The sequence below is a fragment of the Saccostrea cucullata genome, unplaced genomic scaffold (assembly GCF_032062105.1).
Source record: "Saccostrea cucullata isolate Sc308-1 unplaced genomic scaffold, CSIRO_AGI_Scuc_v1 ctg937, whole genome shotgun sequence".
NCBI lineage: Eukaryota > Metazoa > Mollusca > Bivalvia > Ostreida > Ostreidae > Saccostrea > Saccostrea cuccullata.
Genome location: NW_026927959.1, coordinates 30996 through 56118, shown reverse-complemented (window position 1 = coordinate 56118; position 25123 = coordinate 30996). Strand labels below are relative to the sequence as shown.

Genomic DNA, 25123 nt, shown 5'->3' with positions numbered 1-25123 from the left:
TGGCATCCCATCACCCCTACTAATGTGTTCGGAACCTTTTATTTTTCGGTGTGCTGCACATTATAAAACCCGATGAGTTCAGAGTGGCTCTGGCGAGAGTTAGCGAGACTACAGCGAGATAGGGTAAATTATTCACGGAAATGTGGCTAGGAAATGACTTGCACTTGGAGACATAGTAAACAGAAAAGTTATGTAGCGTTTCAGTTTTCACCACCCTATAATACTAGTATCTGTAGAAATGTACTTCAATCGATCTCTTTTGAATTCATTCAAACTTAAATAAGTATTCGCTATGATACAATTTCTGCACTCATGAATTAAAATTTCTTTTAGGCCAAATATTCTTGCATGGGAACCGGGACTATATTTTTTGGCGTCAGATTAGAAAATGAGGCACCAATATGACTTTAACTGACAAATCAGGTGAATGAGAATTGTATTATGGGTTACTACGAATACTATAGGAATTTTACGCTTGAAAAAAGGAAAATATTATGGCAATCGGAAAGGCACAAAGACCGTTTTTCCGTCCATTGCGTAAATGAAAAGCATTTGTTTTAAAATTGTATTATTTTCATGCTCACAATGACAAACAATTCATTTGTTAAATAAACAGTGGAAGTCTAGGTTTCTCAAAGCCATGCTGCAATTGAAAGCGATTTGCGTCTCTATTAATTCTTTTGTTGTACTATCGGTGAATACAATTGTCAGGTGGATTCCCTGGCCAAAACACGTGATCACGAGTATAGTTATGTAAAAACTGTTTTGTCCATTTAAATGCATAAGAGATGCTGCTCGTTTTCCTTACCATTGTTGAAGCGCTGGTGTTCTGAACTTGACACATTTTACATTTTATTAAACATATTTTTTGTCTAATTAACAAAAGATTAAAAACGCCCGTGGCATCTTTCTTACTTTCTAATCTTTGTATTTTGTTCATAAGAACATTTTTTTTAAATTTTGCACTCTATTGACTTGATCATAGATTGACCTGAACCACGTGTTCGAAAATGTAAACATGTATGTGGCGTAAACGTTGCAATTCAACGATTGGTCAGCTGCTCGTGGTAAGATCCTCTGCGCATATTAATAACAATAGCCATATAAGGCAAACAAAGGTTTGTCAGTGTTGATGATATTAAACATTCGGTCGCATGTGTGCTCTAATTTTCGTAAATTATGTTAAGATATATTGTTATTTTACCCCACCCCCTTGTTTAGCTAACAATTTCTGTTGAAAATCATGAAAGTCTTTCAGAAAGGTCTGAAAAAACATTTTTCACAGGACATCTTTTCAAAAGAAACAGACGGTATTCAAACAGACTATACCAATTTCCTGTTTACTGCCAATTTTATTTATAAAACCAGTTCCATCCTATAACCTTTGAATGGGTCAACCTAAACCACGTGTCTTGAATTTAAATCACAATAACATTAGTAGGGGTGCCATGATTATAAGGTTTGCCATCTATCTGCAGTACCAAAGTTCAAGGGCATATGAAGCTCTTAAGGAAACTGGCATTTTGCGCCTCCCAAATAAATCCACACTGCGAGACTACACAAACTTTATTCAACCCAAGTCTGGTTTTCAGACACAAGCATTTGAGGTATAGAATATTTAAATGAAAATATTTTCCAGAATTTTAATAAATGAAGTAGCACTAAAATACAATATTTGCAAGGAATATATAAGAGAAAACTTGGAAAATGCCTTCTTTGAAAAAAAAAAGGAAAAATAAGAATAAAAACAGCATTATTTTCAAGGAGTTGAAAAAGATTGCAGAAAACTTACCCCCAGAGAAGAGATACGTAGCACTCTTACATGATGAGATGAAAATAAAAGATCTTGTCTTTGATAGACGAAGTGACCAGGTCATAGGCTTTACAAACCCAGATTCATGGAAATTTGATGAGGTTTACTTCAATATGTAAATTCACATACGACTCGCTCAAACAATGTTTTTAGTTACAATTGTATCAGTCTATTTAAATGTGTGTCTTGTACAGAAACTGTGCAAAACATTTAAGCATAATGTTAATCTGTAAATAATATTACCTTGACATACTGAACATGATATACTGGGTATGCTTCTGACCATTTAATATTTCATGTATCAAGATTTTTAATTACCAATTACATGTACTCCATGGTTTATTGAAGGATGAAATCAACAGAATTGCCTCACATGTTCTTGTGTTCATGGTGGTGGGCATTAATTCCCACATCAAGATGTCCATTGGTCACTTCCCAACTAAAACTGCAACAGCAGATGTCCCTTATCCTCTTTTATGGAGAGCTGTTGCTTATCTAGAGACATCTGGACTAAAGGTCTGGTATATCTCTTCTTAATGTGAACTTGCATAAAAGTAACATTGGTTTATGTACTTGTATTTCTAAAATAGCATCTATGAAATAGGTGATTTCATCCACCAGTGACAAAGCGTCACCAAAGCAACGATTGTACAGACTACATAGAGCAGGGAATGAGGCTGTGGTCTACAAGGCAGATAACCAATACTCAGCAGAGAGTCGAAACGTGTATTTCATTTCTGATGCCCCACACTTAATTAAAACTATCCGAAACAACATCAACAAATCAAAGCCTGGGGGAACAAAGTATCTTTGGGTTTGTGGATGTCACAATATGTATCTTGTTAACAATAAATTCCAATCATTGATTAAAATCAAAACAAAAAATCATGTTCAAAATAGGATGCCGTTCAATCCTACATATGACTGTTAGTCATATTGTTAACTAAGATAAAACTGGAATACTGTTTATTATTCCAGAACAACAACAAAAACATCTTATGGACTCATGTTGAACAAATTTATAGAGATGATACTCAAGGGCATCTGTACAGAACTAAATTGGGATATGACCATGTATACTTGACCCCTTCTTCTACTATGAGTGTGCGACTTGCAGCCCAGGTGAGAACATTGGGTTTAAAAAACTGTTCTTAACTGGTTAACTTTCATTTAATTATATGTTGAATGGTTTGATTTGCGTTAATAAGAGTTTATTAATGATAAATTTAGGTTTTGAGTGACTCTGTTTCAAGAGTCATGGCAGGATACTATGGACCAGTGATGTCTGAAACTGCAAAATTCTTCTCCCTGGTCGACAGATTCTTTGACTGCCTGAATGGCCGTTCACTGCAAGAGTCTGTCCGTGTTCGGAAACCGGATCTGGCTCCTTACAAAGTACTAAATGATCAAAGATTTCAGGTATCACTTCACTTGCTATGTAGGTCACTTTTAATATATAGTTGACTTATTCAATAACTTAAACATTGATTTTGTCATTCAGTTCCTGCAAACAGAATTCCTTGGATATCTGGAGCAGTGGATGACTGCAGTAAAAAACAGACAAGGATTCTCGAAATCTGAACAAAACAAAATGTTCCTCTCATATCAAACATATGAGGGGATTGTTATGACAGGTGAAGCACATGAAGTTCAGAACTAGTATGATTTATGTCTATGTCAATACATAACTTTTCACAATCAATTTAGGAAAACTTACCTTTTTCATGCATAATGAATGAAAGATGGTATATCCAAGTCAAATACCCTTGTTCTCAAATTTGTATTCATGAAAAAAAAGAGAAGAAATTCAAGAACTAAAAATTTCAGAATTTTAAATCAGGGGTAATATATCATGAATATGCTTTGGAATTTACAGTCAATGCTTTCATAGAGGCAACTAAGTACCTGTTAGGCCAAGGACTACCATATGTGTTAAGCCACAACTTCTGCCAGGATCCACTTGAAGAGCATTTTGGGAGGCACCGTGGCCTTGGATCACGGCACGACAACCCTACTGCTCACCAGTTCAGGTTCGAGTAAAATGTGTACAACTAACTTCATTAATTCTATTCACTACAAGAGGACCATGGGGCATTGTGCTTACCTGAGTCACATTGGCCCTATTATTCTTTCATCATCAGATTTAAAAAAAGATTGACAGATATAGTTAATCAAATAATTTCTTAATACTTCTAATTATATTAAAAAAAAACAAGCATCAATCATTATTACCAATTTTTAATAATTTCAGTTATCAAGAAAACCAACTGCGATTGCAAAGAGATCTTGCATTTACTGTTAATCCGAAGGGAAATACAGCTGGCAGAAATGGGGAGAAGAGACCAACAGTTGTATCCAACAGCCCATTGAAACGCATTAAAAGGCACTAAATATATAAAAAAAATATTAAAGTAATATTGTTGTCTAGATTCCTTTTACTTTCTTTCATAGAGAAACATATAACGCACAGCCCTCAAATGTAACAATCATTCAAATAATTACATCATTTTTGGTGTATCAAAGGTTACAAAGAATTATATCTCTCAGGATGGTTATCTAATCAATAGACTTACGGAGTGATTTCTGTTTTCTTGCGGTTTTTGTCTTGATAAGATACTTTTCCATGGTTTGCCTACATTTAGCATGACACCTTACCTAGTGAAACACAGACAGAACAAGCAAATTCAAGGAATTGTGGTCCCCCACTTTCGGTGTCTTTTTAGGTGAGATGTCATTTTTTATGACACATTGTGCGTAATATGAACATCCTATCATATGTCATTTATTTTGAAATCATCACTGAACTCCAAGGTCAAGGTCAACGGTTAAAAGTTTTTGGTATTCAATGAAAGGTCTTCTCACAAAGATTACGTATGTAAAGTATGAAAAGCCTAGCCCTTACCATTCAAAAGTTATGGCCATGGTTAAAGTTTTTCTATGTACGAAAAATTTCCAAGGTCAAAAGGTCAAGGTTGTTGGTATCCAATGAAAGGTCTATTCACAAAAAATATATATATGAAATATGAAAGTCCTAGTATCTACCATTCAAAAGTTATGGCCAGAGTAAAAGTTTGGCATTTTTGTGTAAAAGGGGTCAAACTTCAAGGTCAAGGTCAATATTTCAAAATTGTTGGTATCCACAGAAAGGTCTTGCCATAAAGAATACATATGTGAAAAATGAAAGTCCTAGCATCGGCAGTTCAAAAGTTGTGACCAAGGTCAAAGTTCTTGAAAAAAGTCTTACTCAAAGGTCAAGGTCAAAGTTCATGGTATCTAATGAAAGGTCTTCTTACAAGGATTACATATGTGAAGTATGAAAGCTCTAGCCCCTACCTTTCAAAAGTTATGGTCAAGGTTTAAGTTTTTTATAAGTACGGAAATCTCCATGGCCAAGGTCAAAAGGTCAAAGTTGTTGGAATCCAAAGAAAGGTCTTGCCACAAAAAAATATATATGTGAAATATGAAAGTCCCAGTTTCTACCATTCAAAAGATATGGCCAAAGTAAAAGTTAGGATTTTTTGTGTAAAAGTGGGTCAAACTCCAAGGTCAAGGTCAAAAGGTCAAATTTGGTAGTACCCAAAGAAAGGTCTTGTCACAAGGAATAAAATTGTGAAATATGAGCTCAGCTAAATCAAAAGTTATGGGCAAGGTTAAAGTTTTTGTGACGGACTGACAGACGGACAGACTGACAGACTGACGGACAGACGAATGAGATTTAATGTCCCCTCGCTTTCGCGAAAGCGGGGGACAACAAAAAGCATCAATTTCTCTTGTGAAGAAGAGTCTGTGTCAGTGTGATATGTGCATTTATAAAATACACTGACAACAGTTTCATTCTGACAGACAGAATCAGTGAACTGTTGAAGTGAAGGAACAGATAAAACTGTTGCTGCATTACATAAATTTCTAAAGATAAATTCCACCAACATTACAAAATCTATAAATGCAGAGATTGGCTGCACTAAACCACCTCTTGATTTCACAGAAATTAGTTTTGAATTTCCATCCTTATCTTTCAGTTTCTCAATTAATGTAATAATTGAAGGTGTTGCACCAAACTTTTTTTGACAACGAAAGAGTACAAACCCTGCAACATAAGAAATAATATCTCTTTCATCTGATGTCAAACCTTCTGCAGCAACACTACTGGAATTTTGGGGTTCTGCTGTTCCATCTTTCAATATCTCCTCAGCTGCTTGGAGACAAACCAGGGCAGAAAGCTGCATATTGTCAAACAAAACATCCACACTCGCCTTGAGTGCAGGGAGCATTGAATGAAACTTATGCCATGCTTTTTCTTTCACAGCTGACGAAAATATACCACTTCCAACAGGTACTGGTAGAATATCGTTCAGTTGTTCCAGCTTTGATGTTAGTTCGTCTACTGCAAAACATAGTAACAATATCCAGTTTATCTAGGACTTTCAGTAAGGCGTGGTATACTCAACGTTACATAATTAGCTTCTGAAATTTACACAGCTTTCTTTCTTTGTTGAAATACACATGTACATGGGATAGAAATTCTGGCAATTGTCAATTGGTGTATTTAATAACCAATAACATTGTCTCATTTGGCAAAGAGGTGGAGCTTAAGTCGTCTCATTGTTGTCAACAACAGTTTAAAGTTCCTTGTGTTATTAATTCCTAAACCAATGAGAATCTATTCACCATTTGACACTAATTACATAGCATTGAGAATATGACACACCTTCATGAAAGTTCAAGCTTACCTGAGAATGGTTCTATATATAAGAAATAAATGTAACATTTTTTAATTTTATCCGGATACATACTACATGTAGCACAATACAAATGTATATGTAGTACATGCACATGTATATTAATAACATAATCATGATAGTAGTGTGTATGTATAGTAATAAAAAATATTAATGTACCTTGTGTGCTTGAAACAGCGGTCCGCATACTGGTTGGCAAAATTTCATCGCTTTTAATAGCATCTAAAACTCGCGTAATCATTTCTATAGTAACGACTTTACCCGATCTTACACTTCTTTTAAGGGTAGTTGGCATAGACCCAGAGTCATCCCTGTCCTCTCCCATAATCTCCTCAATATCCTGTAAATGTTCCAATATTGTGAGATTTATAAAAGGTTTTTTTTAAATAAAAAGACTCCCCTTAAAAATATATGGTAAGATTTTGAATATCATTACTAAGATTTTAAATACATGAACATGTATTAGCATTTCAATTATTTTAATTAATTTAATTAAAAGTCCATGTTGTTGTACAAAAAAAAATGTACTACAAATGGCTGTATTCTACATGTATTACACAAGAATATTTTCAGAAGCTGAAGAGAAAAAAATACTTAGCCAATATCAGTGCAATAAATAGTGATGAGCCAGCATCGATGAAATGTTGGAAAACGACCAGCGACCAGCCAACTTTTCTGTTTGTTAATTAATTCATCCAAAATAATATATCACAATTGCAAACTGAATCTTATAATAGTAGCAGTTTGACAATTGAATAATATTTTGAGAATGAATTATTATTTCTTGTCTTGATCTTCAAAACTAAACATGCTAAAGTGGAAATACTCAAGCTTTGTTTGGAGAGAAAATAATTCAACAAGTCCAATAAAATTATAAGCATTTCAATTATATAGTCCATGCACTACAAATGCAAGTATTCTATTATACAAGAATATTTTCAGAAGCTTAAGAGGAAAAAAATACTTAGCCAATATCAGTGCAATAATTAGTGATGAACCAGCATCGATGTTGGACAACGACCAGCGACCAGCCAACTTCTTTGTTAATCAGTTCATCCAAAATAATATATCTTGTCTAGATCTTCAAAACTAAAGTGAAAACACTCATGATTCATTTAGAGAAAAACAAATATTAAAACAAGTCAATAGACTAGGCTGTGTGTCAGTATGATATGTGCATTTCAGTGCAATCTCTCCATTAAAATAGCTATAATTGTATAGCTTTATTAAGCTAATTTAAAAAAGCTTTATTAAGCTATGTATATGCATTTTTTTTAAATGTTTTTTTTGTTGTTAGTGTAACCAGGGTTATGTATTATTTAATGCCTTTAATTACTATACTAGCGCTGCGTATATGTGAGAATGTGGTGTGAAAAACTTTGTGTGAATGAGGTTGTTGTTATTTTTAGACACTAGACGGACAGTCACATGACTTTATCCTATTCACCAAATTCCCGCTTTCACGCACTAACATCGGGCACTCTGAGCCTAGCCGTTGAATTGGTTAGATGTGTACTCTACTCTATAGTCAATAACAGATAGTAATATTTGTAATTCCTGTGTGTGTCCCGGTAAGAATCTATTCTAAAGTAAAGTCTATTATGTTTTAATTATCTGTCTAAATGTCTGTCTATGTGTCGTCTATATGTTGTGTGTAATTGTAATATTTCAGGTTTTTGACGTCTTATTTCAACATTAATAAATATAATATTGAACCTGAACCAGATTGTTAGTTCTGATGTTTTACCACTGGCTACAAATGGCGCCCACGTAATTCTAATAAACCGGGACATCACACCAAAGCTTTATTTCCTTGGAATCTCAATCCCCGGGGGACGGACTTATTGAGAAGAGGACCGTGGCTGAGACGAGCCGGAGCGGTTACTTCTATTTTCACGCCAGTACCTATACCATGGAAACCCATATGAAGAGGTGATTCTGTGTGTGTTTGTGCCTGTGCGTTTATATTCCGTTATTACCAAGGAACGACAGAGTGAAAAAGTGTGTCAACTTTACGACGAATTCAGTGTTTCACGAATGGCGGGAATACGCACGGATCCAAAGGCGCGGCGAACCACGTGACCCGCACGAACCGCATTGATCCGCGAGGAAACTCGGAACTAAGCAACGAGGCCTCAGGTACTGTGTAATTCAGTGATTACTTATCTGTTCTTATATGATGTGATTATCCTGTGTTGTATTTGTGTCTGTATTTGTGCTGTGAAAGATTGAATTTGTTTTGTCATTTTGTCATCTTCTTGCATAGGGAATTCCCGAGTTTATTTTTAGATCTAAATTTAGAACAAGCTTCCGGAAATTCTTTAAACAGCTGATCGATCAATTTTGTTTTTCGATTTCTTTATTTTCATTCCTGTTTAACATTTGAACTTTATTTTTTTTTCTTGGTGTTTATAAAAGCAATATTTTTTTTTAATTCAGGCCTGCTATTTATTTACTTGTAAGGTTATTTGTTTATTTTGTTTTGATTTTTTTTTTTTCTGAAAAATTGTAAAGTTTATCATTTCTGTTTTGGAATTGAAATTTATTTGTGTACTTTTGGAAATTGATTATACCGGGAATTAGTTAAAAAAAATCTTGTATTAGAAATTAGGTCATCATTTCTTTGCACTTCCCTTGCATGCTACTAACCTTTGCACTGACATGGCAACTTTGACCTTTAGTGACAGATGATGTGCATGAGTGTTACTTTGTCTGAGTGTGTGTATATGCTTGCCAATGATATTTTTCATGAGATTTGCATATTGCATATCTGCGCTGCGTTTTTATGAATTGATATAACAGGTGATTACAGGTTACTTGTACTTTATCAAATTTATTACTAGTAAGTGATACATTTGAGTGACCATTAGTTGAACTTTAGTGTTATTGAAAGTTTGTTTGACTTGTGTAGAAAGTTGAAGAGTCTAAAATGGCAGATAAGGTTGAAGAGTCTAAAAAGGCAGATAAGGTGTCTGAAAAACTCAAGAAGTTACTTGATAAGGCTAAAGAAGAGGGTGGTTCATTGCATGAGGAAAGTAAGTTGGACTTTGCAGGTGTTTCAGAGGCGGATGTTCCAAAAACAAGTACTCCTGTTGTAAGTAAAGATCAAAAGCCATTAATGTTCCCCAATGCTAAAACTTCTGAACCATATCAATTCCCACCCCCTCCCAGTGTACCAGCTGACATTGGTAAAGGTGACCCCTATGGTGAGGTTAAATTTAAGAGTTTCAGTGGTTTACCCCCTCAAAGCAATCCCTTTAAATTAAGTCAAGAAGGGAACACATCCCATTTTTATGAGGTAACACATTCTCAAATCCCTAGAATTCCCCAGTTTTCTGGTGATGAACCCCCACAAAAGGGTGATGTTACTTATAGAGAGTGGCGATATGAGGTTCAGTGTCTTATGAATGATCCTGAAATAAAAGAGACAGTTATTATTCAGAGTATCAGAAGATCTCTGAGGGGTACAGCCAAAACCATGCTTATTCCTCTTGGTGAAAAAGCTAGTGTACAAGAAATACTTGACAAACTAAATATTTTATTTGGTGAAGTGTCAAATAATGCTATGATCATGCAAGAGTTCTTTAATGCATATCAATTTCAGGGTGAGTGTGCAACATCTTTTGGGTGTAGATTAGAAAGCATGTTACAGAATGCAATTGACAATGGTTATTTGAATAAATCATCAAAGAATGATTTACTCCGTCATAAATTCTGGACTTCGTTGAGTTCTGATCGGTTAAAATCACAAACGCGTCATAAGTACGATACGCTTAAGAACTATGATCAGCTTTTACTTGAGATTAGAAGGGTTGAGAAAGAAATTATGATCAACAAAAAGAGTTCAGAAAAGGTGAGTCAAGGTGTTGATAAAAATCCCAGGTTACATCAACATGGTATATCAGTAGAAAGTGAAGCTGAGGAAAGAATTAACAAGAAAATTCAGAATTTACAGACAGAGTTAGAGGGTAAGATTGAGGATAAGTTTAATCAGATTTTGATGAAACTTGATGCACCTAAAGTTGACTGTAGACAAGATTATAGTAGAGGGAGAGGTAGCTTCAGAGGAAGACAGAGTACTAACCGAGGAAGAGGTGAGTATTTTAAGGGAAATTCTCACAGTAGTGACTCCTACAGAGGAAGTCGAGGAAACCTGCAAAGAGGTCAGTATAGAGGATATGGTAAGCCCAAGGGACAGTATCATAGTTCAGGGGCAGAGAAGCAGGACCCAAACTTTTAGTGGTCTCTACTAGTGGCCGAGGAGAGACCAGTGTACTCAAAGGTAATGGCCAACAAATTAAATGTGACATGATTGGTGAGTCAAATGAAGTAGAAATTGTGTTACAGGGTGTGACTATGAATGCTTTATTAGACAGTGGGTCTATGATTACAACATTGTCTGATAAAGAGTACAACAATCTTATAGACAAACCAGAGTTGAAAGAGTTGTCTACCCTTGGACTGCAAATATCTGTAGCGGATGGTTCAGTTCTGCAGTACAAAGGTTACATTGAGTGTACAATCAAGTTACTCGATATTGAACTATTTGTTCCAATCGTGATAGTACCAGATACAGAGTTCAACAGACACTGTCCTGTTATTGTTGGAACAAATATTTTGAGAATCTGTAGAGATTATTACTCGCATATGTCCTGTCAGTTACCTGATGCGTGGCAATTGGCTATTGACAGTACACAGTGCAAGTCATATTGTGTCAAGACAACTAGTAAGAAAAACATAACTATAGAACCATATCAGTCGCTTGTTGTCAATGGAATAGCAAGAGGTGTAGACAGAAATATTTCTACTTTAGTGACTGAGAATTCTCATAGTAATGACAGTTATGCAGTGTGTCCGAGAGTTGTCACTTTGTCACAGAATATTGTCAAAGTCAAGGTGTGCAATATTTCTGCTAAACCTATTACACTGAGACCCAATTCAATACTTTGTTCTCTACAGGAAGCAAAAGTTATTGAAAGTGTATCTACCCTAAAGGGGAATAACTCTCAGTCAGATAAGGTGAATCCTATAGAGTTGGGTGTGAAAGTAGATAGGACTTCATTATCAGAACCACAGTTTAAAACTGTGAACCAATTACTGACAAGGTATAGTCATGTTTTCTCCAGAGGTCCATTGGATCTAGGGAAGACAGACTTGGTCAAGCATAGTATCAAACTTGAAGATAAGACTCCATTTAAGTTACCTTACAGGAGAATACCTCCTGGTATGTATGATGAAGTGAGACAGCATATCAAAGAAATGCTAGAGGCAGGTGTGATAAGAGAATCCCACAATAACTATAGTTCTAATGTTGTCTTAGTTAGAAAAACAGACGGTTCTCTTCGCTTTTGTATCGATATGCGTGTTTTGAATTCAAAGACTCGTAAAGATTGTTACATGCTACCACGCTTTGACGATGTCATTGATACACTGAGTGGTGCCAAGTACTTCAGTAAATTAGACTTGCGGTCAGGATACTGGCAGGTGGAGATAGAGGAACAGGACAAACACAAAACAGCTTTCTCAGTAGGTAACTTTGGATTTTACGAATGTAATAGAATGTGTTTTGGCTTGACAAATGCTCCAGCAACGTTTCAAAGACTTATGGAGAAATGCATGGGTGAAATTCATCTCAAAGAGTGTTTGATTTTTCTTGACGATATTTTGATTTTTTCCAAAACTTTCGAGGAACATTGTAAACGTTTAGAAAGAGTGTTTCAGAGATTAGAAGAACATGGCTTAAAACTTAAACCTTCAAAATGTGAATTTTTCAAACAGTCTGTTACATATCTAGGTCATATTATTTCAGAGTCAGGAATTTCCACAGACCCAGAAAAAGTTGCTGCTGTTGCGGAATGGCCAACACCTACCAATGTTAAGGAGCTGAGACAGTTTTTAGGGTTCATCGGCTACTACCGGCGATTTGTGAAGAACTTTGCCAGTATCATTGCTCCACTGAACAACTTATTGAAAGGCCATGAGACCAAGACTAGTAAGAAGCAGAAGGCACTCAGTAAACCAAACTCCAAGAAGAAACCAGTACCATGGATTTGGACAGAAACAGAGGAAAAGGCTTTCCGGGACATCAAGGAAAAATTGACAACACCACCTGTCTTAGGGTATGCAGAATACAACAAGCCTTTTATACTACATACGGATGCCAGTTCCAAAGGCCTGGGAGCAATCCTGTATCAAGTGCAAGGAGGTCAAAAGAGGGTGATTGCGTACGCAAGCAGAGGACTGAGACCCAGTGAGAAGAACTACGCTGCACACAAGCTCGAGTTCTTGGCGCTTAAGTGGGCGGTATGTGATAAGCTACATGACTACCTGTACGGGAATCAGTTTGAGGTAATCACGGACAACAATCCGCTAACTTACATATTCACCAAGGCCAAGCTTGATGCAACAAGCCAGAGATGGGTAGCCAGTCTTACTAATTATAACTTCCAGATTTCATACAGAAGTGGAAACTTAAATGCAGATGCTGATGGTCTATCCAGGAAACCAGTGGTTTTTAAGGACACGGTTAAGGCTCTTTGTAATGCTGCTTCAGTACAGATACCATGTTGCCAGAGTGTTTCCAAGGAAGATGCCCCTCAAGCCGCGGATGAGGAGATTTTCCCCAGCGACACACTCAGCAGTCATGACTGGATAGAAGAACAGTCCAGAGATCAAGCCATCAACAGAGTTCTACAGATCCTGAAAAGCGATTTCCGACCCAGGGGAGGAAATATACGGAAAGAATCTCCAGATGTTCAGAGGTACATGAGAATTTTGAAGAAGCTGCAAGTGGTAGATGGAGTTCTTTGTAAAACCGCTTTCCAGGATGGTAAGAGATCTTATCAGTTAGTAGTCCCAGAGAGTTTTCGATCAGTCGCATTACAGGGAATACATGATGATGTCGGACATCCAGGAAAAGATAAAACCCTTTGGTTAGCCAGACAGAGATTTTATTGGCCAGGCATAGAGAACGACATCACTAGGAAGATAGAGACCTGTAATAGATGTATATGTAGTAAAACACCTGTGAGACCTGCAGCAGAACTTATACCGATTGTGACAACAAGACCCATGGAGTTAGTTTGCATAGATTTTCTGAGTTTAGAACAATCCAAAGGAGGCTTCGAGAGTATTTTAGTCATAACGGATCACTTTACCAGATTCGCTCAAGCCATTCCATGTAAAAATCAAACTGCTCATACTACAGCTAAAGCTTTATTTGATAACTTCTTTCTACATTACAGCTTTCCTGAGAAATTACACAGTGACCAAGGACGTAACTTTGAGTCAAAAGTAATCCAAGAACTCTGCAAACTCCTAGGAATAAAGAAAACAAGGACTACGCCGTACCACCCGATGGGAAATGGCTCAGCTGAGCGATTCAACCAAACACTCATCAAAATGCTCTCAACACTCAACGAGAAGCAGAAGTCAGACTGGAAATCCCATGTTGCTCCACTTGTTCAAGCCTACAATGCGACCAGAAATGATGCAACGGGATACACTCCACACTACCTGATGTTCGGTTGGCATCCTAAGCTTCCCATAGATGTATTCTTTGGTATGGACTTGGAACACGAGAAAGGAGATCACCATGGTTATGTTGAGAAACTTAAGGACAGGATGGTGTCAGCATATAGACATGCCTCTAAAGAAGCTAGGAGAATATCTGACAAGAACAAGAATAAGTATGACCAGAGAGTGAGGTTCTGTAAGCTGGAGATTGGAGACAGAGTCCTTGTGCGGAAAGTAGGATTAAAGGGAAAGAATAAACTAGCAGACAGATGGGATTCAGAAGTTTATGTTATCACAGAAATTCCCAATCCCGAGATCCCTGTTTTCAGAGTGAAGAGTACATCAGGACGAGCCACAAAGACACTGCACAGAAATATGCTGCTACCATTTAACCAGATACCAGCATGTGACATTGATGAACCTGTTGTTTATAGGACACCTGTGACAAGGAGGAACAAGAAGCCTAAGAATTCTGATGAACTTCCGGAGTCCGATTCTGAGAGTTCGGATGATGAAGTAACAATTGAAGTGAAATCAAGGATACCCAGAAATAGATATGAGTTCAGCAAAGAATCATCAGATCAACACAGTGTATCAAGATCTAAAGTTTCTAGTGTATCAGATGGTACTAATCAAAATATTTCTTCATTTCAGAATTCAAGTCCTTCCTTTCAGAGTGTGAGTTCTCCCAGACAGTCAGGTTACACCAGTGAGTCAGACAGCAGTAGTACCAGAGCTTCTGTGAGCGGTCCACATAGTCAGTTTATTTCAGACCAATCACAGTCGCCTTTACCGATTTTGCCGAGACGGTCGACCAGAATGAAAAAATTCCCAGATCGGTATGGGGAATGGATAATGTAAACGGTTTTTTATGATATTGCTCATTATTCCCCTAATCCTTAAACTCATTGTATATGATAATTTGTGTCTAGTGTTTATGGGATTAGCTCTTAAAAGTTGTAAAACTTTAATGAGGTGTATTGAGGTACGTGTAAATAGTTTCATGACTTGTGTGTCATATGGAGTATGGAGGAATTCATTGGTCAGGTATTCCTACATTGATTGGTACATTTGTATATTATGTGTCTTGTTGATGTTTGAAGTTTGATGGTCATTGATGAGGTTTTAATTTAATTACTTGATTTCATTGTGGTGAGTTGTATCAGGTAAATTGGTTTTTATTTATATTTCATGGTTACTATTATTGTACATACTTCTTTGGAAATGTCAGGAGCCATTTCAACGAAGAGGGGGAGTATGTAACCAGGGTTATGTATTATTTAATGCCTTTAATTACTATACTAGCGCTGCGTATATGTGAGAATGTGGTGTGAAAAACTTTGTGTGAATGAGGTTGTTGTTATTTTTAGACACTAGACGGACAGTCACATGACTTTATCCTATTCACCAAATTCCCGCTTTCACGCACTAACATCGGGCACTCTGAGCCTAGCCGTTGAATTGGTTAGATGTGTACTCTACTCTATAGTCAATAACAGATAGTAATATTTGTAATTCCTGTGTGTGTCCCGGTAAGAATCTATTCTAAAGTAAAGTCTATTATGTTTTAATTATCTGTCTAAATGTCTGTCTATGTGTCGTCTATATGTTGTGTGTAATTGTAATATTTCAGGTTTTTGACGTCTTATTTCAACATTAATAAATATAATATTGAACCTGAACCAGATTGTTAGTTCTGATGTTTAACCACTGGCTACATTAGAAATAAACAAAAGTTGCATATATATATTTGACTCTTCATATATGTACTATGGGGTATCAAAACATCAACCAAATTCAAAGATAGTTCTAACATTGCAGCTTTTGGGTAAGTTTTCTGAATAGCTTTATAAAGCTACACATGCCATTTGAAACTGGACCTGTACATTACTTGACGTGCGACTACGAGTTCCTCAGATCAGTTCATTGATTCAGTGTGTTCAAAATGTTTTTTCTATTTTTACCAGTTTATTCATAAGACCCCATTTGAAAAATTAGGTTCTATAGACCTCTTTTAACTTATAAACTAGCGTTTAAAGTCAAAACTATCTCGTCACTGATCAGTAGGGCATTATCATTTTAAGGGTGGAAGGTTCGCATTTACACTACTGCAGAGGAATTTCTGCTGTGCGCACATTGTAAATGCAGTACAAGTGATGGCTAAAGTTACGAACTGAATCGTAATATAAAATTCAAAAATTCAAAGGTCAAATTACCTGAAACAACTCCTCAAAATTATCTATATCCTGCTCGGAAGACATGGTAAACAATAATAAGACGTACTAAACCGGAAGTTTTCTATGCATCCCGGTGAGGGCGCTGCGAACAGAAGAAGATATTTTCCCGCCACAGAGAGTCGGCAGTCCCTTCGATTTATGTCTATGTTTATACCTGTAGATATTTTTGCGCCGTGTGATTAGGTCACGTACTGACCTCTGACAAACTTCATACAGAATTGAAGATATTTGTTCTCTGTATGTTTATATAATGGAGAGATACCACAAAAGTATATATTTAACCTTAATTATAACCTTGAACATGACTTTAAACTGTTGAGGTCCATTGACCAATGCCTCCATATTTCACGTTCTTTCCTTGTGTATTGTCTATTTGTGCAAATACATAAATTTTCGTCCATCCATGGAGTTTTACCTTCTTTTGATAAAGTAAAACTTTAGCCTTTGCCATTTGTTTTGAATTGTCAGAGCAAAGCTATTTATATTTCACTTGTCCACTTTTAGCTACCGGTCATAGACCAGAAGAGGTATTTAACCCTCTGGCTGCGACGTCAGTGTACAGAAATTATAACGTCACTGCGAGATTAAAACGACGTCACAATTTCTTTGACATTATTTTGCGCGATTTTCAATACTTCGGATTAACGCTAAGTGCGCGTCTTTTACAGGAATGTGTACAATTGGAATTAATTCATATGCGATATATCAACAAAATTATGAAGAAGTTTTTATTTATACATTTGCGTAAATTCAAATTTTTATATGAAGATTTTTTTCAATTAATTGTTGTATGTCATCCCAATCATAGAAAACTGATAAACGATTGCCAGAAATGAATATACATCAAAATCAGACTCAAATTAAAAACAGTTTGATGTACAATGATTATAATTATTTCTAAACGTTTTAAAAGTAATTGTAAGTATAATAAAATAAAAATGAAAATAGTATAGACCAATAATAGTATTTTATATTCTTGATTTTACATGTATTCTCCATCAGCATGCATTGCAATTTCTAACGTTGCGCGGTCTCAAAAAATAATAGAAATTCTCTCGGCGCACAGATTTATCGCTTTCTTCAAAAATTGAATACAAACCAAAATTAAATTACCCCCCCCCCCCCCCCCCCCCCCAAAAAAGTTTTTATTTTTAAAGAAGATTTTTTTAACATAACAACTTTGACCAATGAATTCAAATTAAAATGTATCGAAAAAAATTCTATAAATTCTTTTAAAAGTTGTTTAAATAATTCTTTTATTCTAGTAGACATTTAAAAATGTTGACTTTAAATGATTCAACACTTTATTGCCGATAATTAATCCAAGAATTATGAAGAAGATTTACCAACAAGTTCCTTATTTTGGCAAAATTAGAAAAAAAAAAAAAACCTGATTCTTACTTCATACTGGTACAAAGCCCCGTGCTTATAAGTTTGATATACGTTTGCATACAGACATTGGCTGATGTTTTCAAACAAAACATCTTTGGTGAAATAGGGAAAACTTTTTTTAATTAAAAATCTTTAGCTGTAAAATGTGTAGACCATCCGAAACAATTAATCCATTTGTCTTTTTTTACATGAATTAGAAAAAAGGACACGTGTTTTCAGTTTATTAGAAGCAAAATTCAACAGTCAGTTTTTAATGAGGATTTCCTAACTTTTCTTGGGTTTATTATTTTTTTGGGGACAAGTCGACACGGCTAATCAATGACCTAAAGGATTCCATTTTCTACATCTTATCATTTTTGATTTTTAAAATAAAAATTAATTTTCAGTTGAGTATACATGATGATGTAGAAAACACACAAGTACCGTTCTATGTTATCAGAGAAATTGACGGGATTAGGATAATTCAAAACTTAATTTAATATCTGAAGAATTGAAAAGATATGTTATCTTCGCCATAATCACAATGAATGGAATATATTTAAAAAGCGTATAGAAAGCTGCTATTCGTAGTGTCTTGTAAAGAGAATTCATTTGAAAAGTGCATCTTTATTCTTCCTGCAAAATATCGTATTGTTTCTAACATGGAGTCTGATAAATTTTTTTATCACTTTTTTTTCATAACAGAAAAAAATATGCATTGGATAAAGATCCAGTTTAAAACTTATATTAAACCGTGTTATTGTTGCAGATGAAAGTTCCCTGAAGTATATTGATATGTTACAAAATATATCACAAGATCGTGCATGTCTGTTTACACGATGTTCAAATCGTGTGTTCAGGGTTTATCTAAAATTGGAAAAAGTTGAAAAAATAAATGTCCATATTAAAGGTACTTGGACACAGATTTGAAGTTAATATTTTCGCATTTGTCCTGTATAATATCATGAATTTTATATTTTAATAGCATTTCACACAAAAATTAATTAAAAGTCTTATTTCGTTTAAAAGATATTGAAATTTCAAATTTTAATTGAGTTTAATTGAGATATCCTTGCACTCTCACAAATTTAATTTTATTCTTTATCCTTAGGAGAAGTGGCAATCTCGTTTTGTATAAATGAAAAATATTAATACTAAAATCCAGAAAATTCAGAGTAGACACGTTCGAAAGCAAAACAAACACACAATATATTGTCAGTCCGTGCAGTAGTGGTAAGCAGACTGTGACGATTGAACGCACCCGGTGAATTATAAATATAAACAATAACAGAACTCGAGCCTTGTTTACAAAAACTGTGTACATAACACGAGTGTGCTCGATTTGCTAAACTCTGTACGCATCTCTTAGTTCGGAATGACGATACTTGAGAGTGTTTTGCTTTCTCAGTGGCGTAGCATCGTTTTTGAAAGTGGGGGGGCCAGGCAGAGAAAATTTTTTTTTTTACTTACCTGAAAAAGTTGACAAGCAAAAAAAAAAAAAAAAAAAAAAAAAAGGAATACTAAGTTGCCCAAAGTCGAAAATCCTATTTCGTAGGGGGGGGGGGGGGGGGGGGGGGGGGGGTGGTTAGGTTAACTTTTTCTCAGTGTCAACTACTTTTAGTACCAATTCTTGTACTACATTTTCGGTACATTTCTAAAAGTGGGGGGGCCAACCAAGCTTTCAATTAACATTTCCTATAGTGTAAATTAGGTTGGGAAAAAAAGTGGGGGGCCCAGCCCCCCCCCCCCCCCCGGATACTACGCCCCTGTTTCTAACATTTCTACTCTGAATAAAATTATTTTTCTTGATATAAAAGTTTTAATATTTCTCATTAAAACACATCAAAAGTCGCTTTGCAGATCTGAACAGGTTTTATTTTCGCAACATGACCCCAGACTCAATTCAAGTAGGTTTCTTCTTCCAAGAAAGTTGATAAAGCTTTTCAATTAAGGTACAGATAATCTATTAATTATTCGAAGATTTGACTGGGATACTACGATAAAATCGATCGAGAAAATGGTTTGCTAGAGGGTGATTGAGATTCGCATGTCCTAGCTACTTCAAGAAAATTGACCCGAAGGCAGATGAATATCATTTCTGCTGTCAGTTTCCTATTCAAACTAAAAATCAAGATAATTTTTTAGAAACAATAATTTTTAAATCTTGGAAAAAATGTGTAAATGAATAAAAATTGAATATTGTAAACTTTTTTGAAATATTTCTAAATTATATACTCTGTAACGTGCAAATACCCCCAAAAGGACAGAAGGAATTCTAAGTAATTTCATTTAGTACTCTTTTGAAAATTTTAATTTAATATCTTTTATCACATACAATTATGATTTTTCCTCAACAAAATAGACTATAAGATCCTTAATTTAGGTTTACAGATACATGTATTACCGGTGTTAATGTTAGAATTAAATTGCGAAAAGGTATTCACTAAGACAAAAACCTAGTGAATTTAACTAGTGAACATACTAAATCCTTTGTCGTAAATTGCTAGCTTTCAGTTAAGAAAGTGAGTTGTGGAGCTAGGGTCGTATTGATACTTAGATACCGGCCTAGTGAAAGTTGCTTATGAATTCACAATTCACTTATGTTATCTTACTAGTAAATATACCCAATACGCGTACCTAGTAAAACTACTTTTGAGGTATACGTAGTGATTACATGGACAGTAAAATTTAATGGCTTTCTCAGTGATTTTAATTACTTATTTTTATAGTAAATTCTGTTTGCGCATTTTAAACTTGCATATCAATGCATAAAAAATGCATGAATTAGTATAATATATATTTTTTTTAACTTTCAACTTTCATTAATCGGTAGTTGTTTCGAAATTTTTAAGCTTTTTTTCAGCAAAAACTTCAAATTTAATTATATTAAAATAATGCATAAATTTCAATTAAGAAAGTGAAAAGACTTTTCAAACTTTATGACGTCGCCGGGGACATATATGTCCCTCCCGCAGCCAGCGGTAAAAGGACATATATGTCCTTCCCGCAGTCAATTTAAAATGCCACATTATGTAATAATTTCAAAATCGACCATTATTTCCTCGACGTGGACAAGTGGAATAAATCAAAATTAAAAAAAAAATGTTGGTTACAGATAGTAAAACTTCTTTTACATGCGGACGAAAATGTTAAAAACATACATGAATTATATTTCTCTTTAAACTTTCAAAAATGAAATTACATTTAAATGCAGTGTAATTTGTAATTAAAAAATAAGATAAAGAACTAACCTTTATTAAAAAAAAATCTTAGTTTTCTTATTTATCTATTTTAGGTGCAAGACAAACAAAATTTTCAAATATTTACTGAAATTACTTTACATATTTCTGAATAAAATTAATGACGTCGCCGGGGACATTTATGTCCTTCCCGCAGTGAACGGTAAAAGGACATAAATGTCCTTCCCGCAGCCAGAGGGTTAAATACGATAGCAAGGCGTGCGTCTGTCTAAACAATTTTTCAAAACGCTACTCATAAAATCTTGGTCCAGTTTCATTATATCTTGGCATACAAGTAGAGAAGACAGACTAAGATGCATAAATATGAGGGGTTTTGGCATACAAGTAGAATAGACAGACTAAAATGCAAAAATACTGTATGAGGGGTGATCAAAAAGTTCGCGAACTATCTCTATATTTACAAAACCTACGATTCAGATCAGAATAAAATTTGACACACCTCAAGTCCTACACATGTTTTATAAATAGCATATGAGAAGTATAGATTTTCGCCATCTCATTCTGACGTCACAATTTAGAAGTGACGTCAATATATAGAGACTCGTGACGAAAAATGTCACAGTCTTGCTGAGAACACCGGTCCTTCTGAAAAGACAGCATAAATCGAGATCCCGTGTCGGAGTAGACGCTAGCACGAGGAAGATCCCTACCTACTCAATGGCCCTGAGTACCGAATTTAGGGCAAAATTTGCAGTTCTTAACCGGGATGTGGTGGCGTCTCCATACGCGTAAAAGATTCGAGAGAGAGACGTTAAACAACATATAATCAATTAATCTAAGAAAACATAAATCATATTGAATGTTTGGGTTTAAACGAATTCCTCTGTGTCTAAGTGTAGATACGGTAAGCTTGTAGACAAAGCAGTTTACTTCATTCTTAAATTGTTCCGCTGCATTTCATTTCCGGAGTTTTTCACCAATCGGCAATCCTCGGCTGATTCCGCTACGCTCCATTCAAACTTCGGATGTGATTAGTGGAGGAATACGCATCAGATCCTTACATTTCTCCGCCGGAAACTGCCTTATTACTCATTATATATTTCGCTCTGCATAACGTTCTTCGAAAATGTTTCTTTATTTGTGTAATTCCTCATGTTAAAAACAACAATAAGTCAGTATTCTTTGAAAGCAAGAACGCAGTGTTGGGCGTGCAACAAAGTTACAATAACATTTGAATGAAATTCAAATAAGATCACATGACTGAATCAGCAAGATGGTAGATCACCGTTGACGTCCGAGGTTATGTGCGAGGTACGAGTCACCCCAGGAACTCCGAGTGGTTTTTCACAGCAATTCCGACATTTCTTTTCAAACAAGAGGTCCATGGCACAGGCACCTGACGTTACTTATTTTTCTTTTAATGAAATATAAATGTTATTAGATAGGGGCATATTTTTTTATTCAAAAAAAAAAGTAATGTCAGATGCATGGGCCTTATGGGTCACCTGAGCATCATGCAACAACATTCCAACATTAACAATCGGATTTAGTTCATGTTTTAAACAGAGGCCATGACATTCACAATTTTGAAAGACCCACCATTGTTCATCATAACTACACACTTACAAATGTAGCATATTTAGTTTACTTACTTAATACCCATAGACAGAGTAGGGGAACACAAAAATGCATTTCAACTAATCAGTAATATTCACCAATAATCAGTAAGGCACCCATCCCATAAAAACCCCTGACTCTAGAACCACACTTTTCACAATTTTGGAAAAGGTACCGTTGCTCATCATAAATATTTGATTCATATAATGGAGCAGATTTCAAAGAATTCTATTAATTAAGTCTCCCCCGGTCCTCTATGATACCCATGATCCTATGGCCTTGAAATTCACAATAGCACCGATAGAAATTTACGTCATAATTTACGCGCATAAATTAAAATTAGTTTCCCGCTAGAGGCGCTGCAGTCGGTTCGGACAAAAATAGTTATGATGGCGGCCAATTCGTTATTAGAAGAGGATATTCCTGGGGCCAAGTTTGTTCATACATCGGTCGAGGAACACACAAATATTCAATTAAAAAGATGGTTGAAATGTCGTGGGCTTCCTACTTCTGGAAAACGGCCAGATTTAATAGAAAGGTACCCAATTTTTGATAATGTGTATTTGTAAACATCGAAAATCACGACACCGCGATTGAAACATTTATGTAAAAAATAAATATATAAATAATTTTTTTCGGTAATGTTTTGTGGCAATTAAATTATTAAATGATGGAAATCTACAAAAACAATCTACAATAACACATACTTTGACCTTTTTGCCATTAAATAATTTACGTATTATTATGCAGATGCCAGAATGCTGTAAACAACAATGTTAAAATTGATCTGAAAGTTGACGATGGTAAATGGCTGAATCTTAAAAAGAATCCAACACCTGTTGCATCACAAGTTCCCTATGTTCCAATTCAAGGTTGGAAGAAGTTTCCATCTGTGTCTATACCAAAACATTTTAATCATGGGCATATCTACTATTATCTTGTGGAATCAGTAGCATCAATCGAGTTTGACTCAAACAGTTCTGATGATGACTGTCAAGATGATGTGCATACTAGCAAACCATTTACTAAGGGTATGAATCTTTTCAGAAGTGGTCATGTGAAAAACATGCATGATGTCAGTTGTAAAGGACACTATTTTGTTAAAGCATCAGTGTTAGCTTCCTACTCAAAACATTCCTACAATTGTACAGTAACATTATCCGAATCATCTGGATCAGTGTTAGAGGGTACGTGCACTTGCTCTGCTTCTGGCATGGGCAGATGTTCTCATGTTGCTGCTGTGTTGTTTGCATTAGAGGACTACACTATTGAATTTGGGACTGACCTGCCTACCTGCACAGACAAACTACTACAGTGGAACAAAGGTAGAAGAAAAAATAAGAATCCAGAGACAATTTTTAACAAGGAATACAAGTCCATGAAGAAAAATCTTAAACGTCAAAAAACTTCAGTCAAAGATATCTTGAACTCTGATCCAAGACCTGAAAAACTGAGGGAGAATGAATTATCAAATGAACAGAAAAATGAATTCTTATCAAATTTAGTCATGGATGGACAAGAATGTGGATGGACAAATTTATTAGATTTTCATTATGAAAATTTCAGTATGGATGATTATGGTGTAGATATTTTAAAGATTCAATGTAAACAATTCATTTATAATTTAAATGAAAAGTGTTCTGATAAATGTTCCCCCTTTGTAGTTGATAACACAGTAGGTCAGTCATTATCGCAAGACTGGCAGGTAAATAGATGGTGCAGGGTAACAGCATCGAATGCAAAAGATATCAAATGTGTTAGAACAGGTATTACGAGTCTAGTCAATAGGCTTCTGTGGTCAGATTCCCCTGTAACAGCAGCCCTACTGTATGGGCGTGAACATGAATCTGATGCTCTTGCACATTACAAACAACAACATCCAAACTACAATGTGCAGGAAACAGGTTTGTGGTTGAACCCTAAACACCCTACTCTCGGATGTAGTCCTGATGGAATATTCATTGATAAATCAAATGAAACAAAGGGTCTAATTGAGATCAAATGCCCATATGTACTTAGAAATTGCAATCCCTTGAATTTCATAGACAATTTGTCAATAAAGCAATGTAAAGATTTTTGTTGTGTTAAAGATAATCAAGGAAATTTGAGACTCAAAAGAAATCATAAATATTATTATCAAATTCAAATGCAGTTAGCTTTATGTGAATTAGATGTTTGTGACTTTGTTGTCTGGTCTCCAAAGGGTATGTCAGTGGAGAGAATAACTGTCAGTAATGACTTGTGGTCTTACATGTGTCCGCAACTTGAGGCTTTTCATAGAGAATATATTGTTCCAGAATATTTCCTCATGCGACTACCTCGTGAACTTGAAATTATACAGCTTAAGTATTAGTTTACATCTGTACATAATAAAACATAGTTTTCGTTCATTCTTGTGTACTGTTTTTATTTTGCAAATTCACAGATAAGTAAATATGTGCATACAGGTATTCTGATCAGTTAAAGATTAAACCAACTAGATCAAGTAAATCATGAAAATTCAAAACAAGAGGCCCATGGGCCACATCGCTCACCTGAGTACTGTAGCTTAGAAAAAGTAGAAATTGGTTTATTATTGAAAAGTTAAAATCCAAAAGTAATCCCATGATCAATCATGGATTTGCTATTCTT

At 35.3% G+C, this 25123-nt stretch overlaps 4 protein-coding genes across 4 annotated transcripts in view; 3 read left to right on the top strand and 1 right to left on the bottom strand.

Annotated features, from left to right (window-relative positions):
• LOC134276000 (uncharacterized) overlaps positions 1–25123 on the bottom strand; it is a 226467-nt gene that overhangs the window by 196344 nt on the left and 5000 nt on the right. The window lies entirely within an intron of this gene.
• On the top strand, positions 3071–4203 carry LOC134275988 (uncharacterized). The gene is made up of 4 exons (XM_062758262.1): positions 3071–3232; positions 3315–3447; positions 3690–3843; positions 4065–4203. The coding sequence occupies exons 1-4, from the start codon at positions 3071–3073 to the stop codon at positions 4201–4203; spliced, it is 588 nt and encodes a 195-aa protein (XP_062614246.1).
• On the top strand, positions 9482–10792 carry LOC134275985 (zinc finger CCHC domain-containing protein 18-like). Its single transcript, XM_062758260.1, has one exon. The coding sequence runs from the start codon at positions 9482–9484 to the stop codon at positions 10790–10792; it is 1311 nt and encodes a 436-aa protein (XP_062614244.1).
• Positions 22867–24727, top strand: LOC134275984 (uncharacterized). The gene is made up of 4 exons (XM_062758259.1): positions 22867–23030; positions 23243–24015; positions 24157–24396; positions 24696–24727. Exons 1-4 carry the CDS (start codon positions 22879–22881, stop codon positions 24725–24727), a joined length of 1197 nt encoding a protein of 398 aa, XP_062614243.1. The 5' UTR covers positions 22867–22878.